At 40.6% G+C, this 9,664-nt stretch overlaps 1 protein-coding gene across 1 annotated transcript; it reads right to left on the bottom strand.

Annotated features, from left to right (window-relative positions):
- Window positions 1-2,818: 2,818 nt before the first annotated feature.
- LOC116098076 (taste receptor type 2 member 39) lies at window positions 2,819-3,778 on the bottom strand. The gene has a single exon (XM_031380822.1). The coding sequence runs from the start codon at window positions 3,776-3,778 to the stop codon at window positions 2,819-2,821; it is 960 nt and encodes a 319-aa protein (XP_031236682.1).
- Between the last annotated feature and the right edge of the window lie 5,886 nt (window positions 3,779-9,664).

Genomic DNA, 9,664 nt, shown 5'->3' with positions numbered 1-9,664 from the left:
TCTTCTTCTTCTTCTTCTTCTTCTTCTTCTTCTTCTTCTTCTTCTTCTTCTTCTTCCTTGTAGAGCCCTCCTTTATACAAATGATAAACTGGCTGAGAAAGAAATTCAAGAAACAAGACTCTTTATAATAGCCATAAATAATATAAAATATCTTCATGTAACTCTAACCAAGCAAGTGAAAAATCTATATGACAACTACTTCAAGTCTCTGAAGAAATTGAAGAAGAAATTAGAAGATGGAAAGATCTCCCGGTCATGGATAGTAAGATTAGCATGGTGAAAATGGCCAGCTAATCAAAAGGAATCCACAGATTCAATGCAATCCCATTCAAAATTCTAACACATTTTTTATAGATCTTGAAAGAGAAATTCTCAACTTCATATGGAAAAATACAAAACCAGGATAGCCAAAACAATCCTGAAAAATAAAAGAACTTCAGGTGGAATCACCATCCCTGACCTCAAACTATACTACAGAGCAATACAGACACATTGATCAATGCAGTCAAATAAAAAACCAAGAAATAGACCCACAGAACTATGGCTACTTGATTTTTTTTTTACAAAGAAGATAAAAGCATACAACAAAAAACCATCTTTATCAAATGATGCTGTATGTCTACATGTAGAAGAAAGCAAATAGATTCATATTCATCACCCTGCACAAAACTCAAGTCCGAGAGGATGAAGAGTCTCCACATAAAACCAGATCTTCTAAATCTTGTAGAGGAAATAGCCTTGAATATATTGGGACATGAAACAATTTCCTGAACAGAACACAAATGGATCAGTCTCTAAGATCAACAATGGATAAATAGGACCTCATGAAACTTTAAAGCTCTGTAAGGCAAAGGACAAAACAGCAGCCTACAGATTGGGAAAAGATTTTTTACCAAGTCTACATTTAATAAAGAGCTCATATCTCAAAGATATAATGAACTGAAGAAACTAGACATCAACAAACCAAATAGTGGCCAGTTATTGGTTGGCCATTCCCTCAGTCTCTGCTCCTTCCCCTGTGCCTGCTTTTCTTATAGACAGGATAGGTTTTGGGTCCAAAGTTAGTGTCTTTATTGTTCCACCAGGATTGTTGCCTGGCCCCCAGGATGCAGCCTTCTCAGAATCTATATCTCCAATGCTGTGAGTCACAGCTAAGTTTTTTGAGTTGTTGATGGCAAACTTCTTGAGTTCTTCTACCTCAACTTGCAACCCATTCTATGGGCAAGCACCAAACCCTGACACTATATGACACTGTTATGTTTGCAGACTGAAGTCTAGCATGGCTGTCCTTTGAGAGGCTCCATCTACCAGGTGACTCAGACAGATTCAGACACCCACAGCCAAACAGTGGGTGGAGCTTGGGGACTCTGAGGAGTTGGGGGAAGAATGAGGGCACCTAAAAAGATAGGAACCCCACAGGAAGACCAACAGAATTAACAAACCTGGACCCTTGGGGCTCTCAAAGACTGAACCAAAGAACATTTGCTGGACCTAGGCCCCAACTTATGTAGCAGAAGTGTAGCTTGATTTTCTGTGGGTCCCGAATAACTTGAGGGGGGCTATCCCCAAAGCTCTTTGTCTGTCTGTGGGATATGTTTTTCTAGCTTGGCTGCCTTGTCTGCCCTCAGTAGGAGAGGATGTACCTAGCCCTACAGTGACTTGATAAGTCAGGGTGGGGAGATATCAAGGAGGAGCTTCCACCATCCAAAGGGGAAGGGGAAGAGGGAATGGGGGCACAACTGTGGAAAAAGTGACTGGGAGAAATGTACAGTGAATAAATAAATAAAAACAAAACAGAATAAAACAAAACAAACAACTAGACAAAAGCTTTATTTTATTTTTGTAGTTATGAATAGAATATAAATCTTTTAATCTATATACATGTATCTATCTCCTTTTAGTAATGGGAACATAGGCTTGTTGTGAGGTTTCTCTTGCTGCTGATTTACCTGATGATTTGCACTTCATCCTCAGGATCCACTTAGTAAAAGGAGAGAACTGACTCCTGCAAGCTATCTTCTGATTTCCACATGTATGTCAGGGTAAGTGTGCATGCACCCACCCACAGATTACAAATGAATACAAAATTTATATGTCACCCTAACATTATAGTTTGGATATAGAAATTTCTTTATTAAGAACAGTTCTGCAGTGAGAGTCTTTTTGTGTATACTTCTGCATTTCCACAAATTTATAAAATAATTTATCTAGAAAAAATATCAGATGCTAGGTTTTAGTTTGAAGGATTTTTTTTTTTTGTATTGTTAACTTTGAGAACTCTTCTCAAATTGTTTCGCTTGTATCCTTGGAGGTTGTGCACAAATGCATTTCCAGATATTGCTTAGAAAAGCCCCATGTCGTTGATAGGCACATGATGAGGGAAAGATAGGAATTATCCCCGACACAAGTTTTAGAAGCTTCTACTTTGATGTTTTTATCCACTATGTTTGCACACTAGAGCCACCTGGAGCATTAAGAAAAGCTTTGAAAACACTAGAAGTCCTTACTTAATTATTGTGAAATGCAAAGCTGGACTAGATGATGTTGTTAAGTGAGACATAGGTATTCCAATGTGTGGTGGTTATCAAGAGTCACTGCCTTAGATAGAAGAAGAAGGAGATAAATGTAGAGTTCTAAGGACGAGAATATATTACATGTCACAAAGACTTTGCCCACTAGGCCCTAGAGAGCAATGATGATCTATCCTGTACAGAGACTGCATCAGGTGAAGGGATCAGGTTGGGTTTGATAAAGAAAGGTAAAGGAAATATGGGGGTGATTGTCCATGTTGTTTGGTCCTCCATGTTGGGTGCTAATATCAGAATCTATTTTGTAAGTACAGATAAAATTGGGCCTGAAGCTGCTTCCGTGTTCTTCTTAATCCAGGATTGCTCTGAATCAATAAAACTGAATGGGCAGCTGGGTAGACAGGCAGAATGACTCTGAGTACAATACTCCAGAAGAGACTGTCATCGACTATGTCTGATGTGGACAGAAACAGAGCAGCTGCATTTAAAATGTAGAGAAAGAGAAAACAGCTAGTTTCTTTGATGGCCTGAATATGAGCCTCTATGCGGGGATTTCTGGAGCCAGTGGCACTGTTTCTCATACGCAGAGTGTGTCTCCTGAGAGAAAAAATCAGGAGAGTAGCTGTTACAATGAACATTGTCAGAGGAGGGAGTATTCCCAAAATGAATACAAAAGAAACATTGACCACTTTGGTCTCAATGATGTATAGTTTCATTGTGAAGTTGCAGATGTTGGCACTTAGAGAACTGTTGTTGTACACAGTGTACTTGTGCTTGCCAAAACCCATGCTGGAGCTGAAGGAAATAAATACTGAGAGCCACAGCAGCCACGGCATTAATTCAGAAATTCTCCACCTTAGCTTGAAGAACAGGGGGCAAGAAAAGTTTGCAATCTTCACGAAGTGGAAGAAACTAAGCAAAGCAGCAAACCAGAGGCTACAATTATTTAAGAATACAAAACTTACATGTGAGACTCCATGTAAAACACTGTTGTAAAAAGAAACGTTGAATATGGAGGAGGTCATTTCTATCAACATGATGCTTTGGAGGCCTATTCTGGATACACTCAGAAGAAGCAGAATCCTCGTTGTTATGGAAAGTGCCTTTTTCTGAATCCATGAGACTGCATTCACTGCCATGATGATCCCACTTGCAATGATACCTATGGTGCACTCAGCGGCCACAAGTGTTAAAATCAAGATGGACAATGGTAGCACATCTTGCTTCCAGTCGTTGCTGGGTTGAGCCATCCTGGGTGGTTCCTCTTTGGAACCTGCAGGAAATGTGTCTCTGAAATCCACCCAGCAGGTCCCTGACAACTCCTATGAATTAAGTCATAGGAGGAAGAAGCTCATGTACCATTCCCAAACATATTCAGTTTGTTTAACTCTTTTAATAAAATAAACTCAATTTGTTTATTCCAAAATTCTTGGATATAAACACAGAGATGCAAACGATGGAATTATTCACTTTCAAGTCCTCTCCCTAGATTTGGATGTGTTTATATTAGTGTGGTCCAGACTCCCAGGGAAGCACCTGGATGGCTTCAGTTTCACAAACCACTAACATGGTACTGAGAAATTGTTCATCTTCAGTTTAAAAATTTAATGTAATAAATCCAGTCACTATTGAATGAGTTTTCACTTGTGAATTCAGGAAATGAACATAAATCAATGATCTCTATGTGGTTATTTAGATATCAGTTTGAAGTGATGGAATTTCTTAAAATTTATGGCATATGTATATATGTACTCATACTATTTTGATATATACTTCTTATTTTGTGCTAGATAATGTCCAAACAACACGCGCACACACACACACACACACACACACACACACACACACACACACACTACTGAGCCTATTTAGTGTTGTTATTTATGCTTATGGTGGACCAATTGAGAGTGTATAACCTGGATAACAAAACATATCAGAGGGCTCATGCCTGTAAAAAACAGGAGTCATTGGTTTTGATTGCTCTTTGTTTAAGGACGGGAACCTGTGAAATTTCACCTTCCATGCTGACATTTCAACTGGTTTCATTCACATATCCTTCCCCTTCCTTTTCCTTTTCCTCTTCTTCCTTCCTTCCTTCCTTCCTTCCTATTCCTCTTCCCACTCCTCTTTTTTCTTGCTCTTCTTCCTCCCCCTCACTCCCTTCTTTTTGGTATTTTGAGACAGGATTTCTCTGTATAACTCTGGATGTTCTGGAACTCACTCTGTAGGCCAGCTTGGCCTTAAACACAGCAATCCATCTGCCTCTGTCTCCCCAGTGTGGGAAGTAAAGGTGTGCACCCCATGCCAGGCATCATTATGCTGCTTTGTTCAGGCAGCCATATTGAGATTTCCTGGGTAAGATACTCTCACAGCAAGTAAGCATCTAGGTCCTGCAACTCAGTCTCTCATCTTTTGAGATAACAGAAGAGCCACAGGTATGTGGGTGATATTGTAGATGTACCAGTCAGGGCTGACACCATCAACGCACATTCTTGCTCACTGTGTGGATTTTGTGTTTGTGTGTGTGCGTGTGTGTGTGTGTGTGTGTGTGTGTGTGTGTGTGTGTGTGTGTGAGAGAGAGAGAGAGAGAGAGAGAGAGAGAGAGAGGAGAGAGGGCATATTTTTGATTTAACTATGACATTTTTCTGTTAGTCTTTTATGATATCATAATCACTTAAAAAGAATAATTAGAAGACACATTTTTGTATCCAAGTACATTAAAATCTTGACAAAACCCTCAATTTTGAAAGATATTTGTTTGCTGTCTATAGAGTTAAGGTTAATATTTTGTCTCATTTCTTTCAAGAAGATAAATACCTTTTAAAAATTTGTATTTTTTTACTTATTCACTTTACATCACACTCATTGCACTCCCTCTAGGTCACTCCCCTCTCACAATACTTCCTCTGTCTCCCTCCCTTTCTCCTCTGAGCAGGTGGGGGTCCCCTGAGTATCCTCTCCACCCTGGCACTTCAAGTCTTTGCAAGGCTAGGTACTTCCTCTCCCATGGAGTCCAGGCAAGTCAGCCCACCTAGAAGAACATACAGGCAAGAGCTTTTGATATAGCCTTCATTCTAGTTGTTCAAGACCCACACGAAGACCAGGATGCCCATCTGCTACATATGTGTGAGAAGGAGGCCTAGGTTCAGCCCATGTATGTTCTTTGGTTGCTAGTTGAGATTCTGAGGGTCCCAAGGATCCAGGTTACTTGACTCTGTTGGTCTTCCCATGGAGTTTCTGTCCCCTTCAGAGCCTACAATCCTATTTTTCACATAAGAGTCTCCAAGCTCCATCCACTCTTTAGCTGTAGGTGTCTATATCTGTCTGAATCAGATGGTGGAGCTTCTCAGAGGACAATATGCTTCTGTCTACAAGCATAACAGAGTATCATTAATAATGTCAGGGATTGGTGTTTGCCCATGGGATGGCTCTCAAGTTGGGCCAGTTATTGGTTGGCTATTTGATCAGTCTCTGCTCCATCCCCCATGCCTGCTTTTCTTACAGACAGGATAAATTTTGGTTTGAAACAAAAGTGGGTTTTGTGGGTGGGTTGGTGTCTCTATCACTCCACTGGGGTTCCTGTCTGGCCACAGGAGGTTGCCTCTTCAGGTTCCATATTCCCAATATTGTGAGTCACAGCTAAGGTTACCCCAATTGATTATTGGGGGCCTCCCTTATGCCAGGTCTCTGTCTCATCCTGAAGATGCCCCCTACCTCCTCACCCTGTCAATAGCAGGTTTCCATTTATTTTCATGGCCATCCAGCTATCTCTCCCATCCTTCCCCACACCTGATCCTGAACTCCCTATTCCCTCCCCATGCCCCTTCCATTTCCCTCTCTCCATCTGTCTCTTATGACTATTTTATTCTCCCTTCTAAGTGAGATTCAAGCATCCTTGCTTGTACCTTCAAGTTTTCAAGAGGACACTACCTTTTAAATGAAGCCAAAATTTAACACTATTTTTTCACTAATCACTTATAAGTGAATATTAGCCAAAAAGTACAGAATATCCAGGATGAGACCCATAGACCATAAGAAGTTTAACAAGAAGGAAGTCCCATATGAGAATGCTTCAATCCCAATTTGAAGGGAGAACAAAATAATCATGGGAGTCAGAGGGTGGGAGGGATCTGGGTGGGAGAAGGGAGGGGAAGGGGAAAGGGGGACAGGAACAGATATGGGGTGGGGAACATGATAGAAGCCCAGAAAGCTAGGAGAATGAATAGAGATATGCAGTTTCTGGGGATGGGAGGTGGGTAGACTATCTAGAAATTTCCAAAGACCTGGGATATGAGAGACTCCCATGATTCAATGGAGGTGACCTTAGATGAAATGCCCAACATTGGAGAAAGGGAACTCAAAAGGTTCAGCTCCTGTAGATAGACAGATCCCCAAGTGGAGGGACAGAGTTACCAACCCATAGTCAAAATTACTGACTCACAGTTGTTCCTGTCTAAAAGAACTGCAGGGGCAAAAATGGAGAAGAGACTGAAGAAAAGGCTGTCCAGTGATTGGCCCAACTTGGGATCCATCTCATGGTGGTGGCACCAAGTCCTGACACTATTATTGATGCTATGATGTGCTTACAATGGAGCCTGGTATGGCTGTTCTCTGAAAGGCTCTACCAGCAGCTGACTGAGACAGATGCAGATACTTACAGTCAACTACTGGATTGAAGTTGGGGACCCCTATGGTTGAATTAGGGGAAGGATTGAAGAAGCTGAAGGGGAGGGTGATCCCATAGGCAGACCAGCAGTCTCAACTAACCTGAACCCCTGTTAGCTCCCAAAGGCCGAGCCACCAACCAGGGAGTATATACAACTGGTCCAAGGTTCCTGGCACATATGTAGCAGAGGACTGCCTGGTCTGGCCTCAGTGGGAGAAGATATGCCTAATCCTGGAGAGATTTGAGGCTCCAGGGAAGGGAGATGCCTGGGGAGGGGGAGCACCCTCTTGGAGGCAAGAGGCATGAGAAACTGTGGGAGGAGGACTGGGAGGGAGGACAACAGCTGGAATGAAAATAAAATAATTAAAAAAATAACTAAATCCATCACCTTTTCAACAAACCTCAGTGATAATTCTAACAAAAAGCATGTCTGTAAAACACAGTGGTACATATACATGAAGACAGAAATGAATGTTCATTTGTTAAGTTCATTATAAAAAATATGGCAGTAAATTTAACATGGAGAACTATGAATCCAAAATGTGTTTATTTGGGAAACTACACATGATTTCTAAGTCTACACTTCCTTTCTTTCTCTGAGATTTGTTAAACAATTAGAAGGCATTGAAACAATTTTAGAGTTAATAACAGTTCTAATCTACCATATTTACTTGTATATCATGTACAGTATCTTCCTTTTATAATAAATGAGTAGTGGGAGGTCATTGGTCTTTGGCCATTGTATTTCCATAAACATGTAATTTTACCCTATCAGTAAAAGTAGTTATGATATAGGTCATTCTAGTTTATCAGCATTCACTTAGTTGAATTTAGCTAAATCAAGAAAATATAATTAGTGTCATCTGTATGCAAAATGTTGTTCTAAGTACTGAAATAACTTCTAAGAAGTGAACATGCAGTAGAGAAGACAGACCTTTATGTCTCCCAAGAAGTAGGTCAGGCAAGAAATAAAATAATAGAAACTATTCTCATTGGCAAGTCATCCTACTTACAATAGCAGCCTCATAAAACCATCCCACCTGTCAGGCACAGACCAAATCCAGACATCCCATGAGTAATTGTCATCCTCTGGACATGCTTAGGATTTTGGGGCAAGTTTAACTCACTATTTCATTGTTATTGTTGGTTATTCTCTTGTTTTCAATGGACACTCAGAGGTCCCCTCCAACAGAGAAAATCGAGGCAGCTATGAGGAAAGAACACTTAGGTGATACACAGAATCCTTAGAAAAATGTCCTGTCAAGGTTGTCATTTGAGACAGATGCAGATACTACAGCCAACTATTGGATTGAGGTTGGGGACCCCTATAGAAGAATGAGGGGAAGGATTGAAGGAGCTGAAGGGGATGGCAGCTCCCTAGGAATTGCAACAGTATCAATTAACCTGGACACCTCAGAGTTCCCAGGGACTAAGCCACCAACAAAAGAGAATAAAATGGGCTCGTCTGTGGCCCCTGGCACATATGTAGCAGAGGACTACCTTGTCTGGCCTCAGTGGGAAATGATGTACCTAATGTTGTGAGACCTGATGCCCTGGGGAATGGGGATGTTGGGGGAAGGTGAGGTGCAGGTAAGTATATGAGGAGGGTGGGTGAGTCGGTTAGGGAGCACTTCCTGGGAGACAAAGAGGAGGGGATGGGATGAGGAATTCTGGGAATGGGGACCGGGAAGGAAGCAACATATAATATGATATCTATCTCTCTATCTCTCTCTCTCTCTCTCTCTATCTCTATCTATCTATCTATCTATCTATCTATCTATCTATCTATCTATCTATCTATCTATCTATCTATCTATCTATCTATCTACCTATCTATCTATATGCTTAATTCTGTAGAAACTTGATGCTCCAGGGAAGGGGGATGCTGGTAGTAGTGAGGTGAGGTGGGGTGGAGTGGTTGGGTGGGGGAACACCCTCTCAGAAGCAAAGGGGATGGGGTGAAAAACTCTCGGGGGGGGGAAGAGGAAGAGGGTAACATTTGGTATGTAAATAAAATAATTTAATAAAAAACATGTACAGTATATATTATATTTAATATGTATATACATAAAGAAAATATAGTACAATAATATATTAATAATAGTATAGTTAATGTTAATATAATACATTTATAATAGATATTAATATATTACACATTATATATGTATATAGAGAGTGAGATAATTGAGTCTAGTATATAGGAGAACCAAGGTTCTCCCAGAATCTTTCAGTTCTTACATGTCATAGGGTATGGCTGGTATACTCTGATCCCTACCCTAAACTTCTCCAGCCCAAGGTCTGGGTTGCACTTTCCTGTATAACCCAGCCATTTTGATTGCCAAAACTTTTCATCTACCATTTACTCTAATAATATAGTATATATTATTATAGCCCAAGTCTAGCCTCCAAATGTGCATATACTGGTGAGTATAGCCAATCACACACACATACACAGTAATATATATATATA

The sequence above is a fragment of the Mastomys coucha genome, unplaced genomic scaffold (genome assembly GCF_008632895.1).
Source record: "Mastomys coucha isolate ucsf_1 unplaced genomic scaffold, UCSF_Mcou_1 pScaffold20, whole genome shotgun sequence".
In the NCBI taxonomy this organism is placed as follows: domain Eukaryota; kingdom Metazoa; phylum Chordata; class Mammalia; order Rodentia; family Muridae; genus Mastomys; species Mastomys coucha.
Note: the sequence above shows the minus strand (reverse complement) of the source record. Positions and strands in the feature narration are given on the sequence as shown.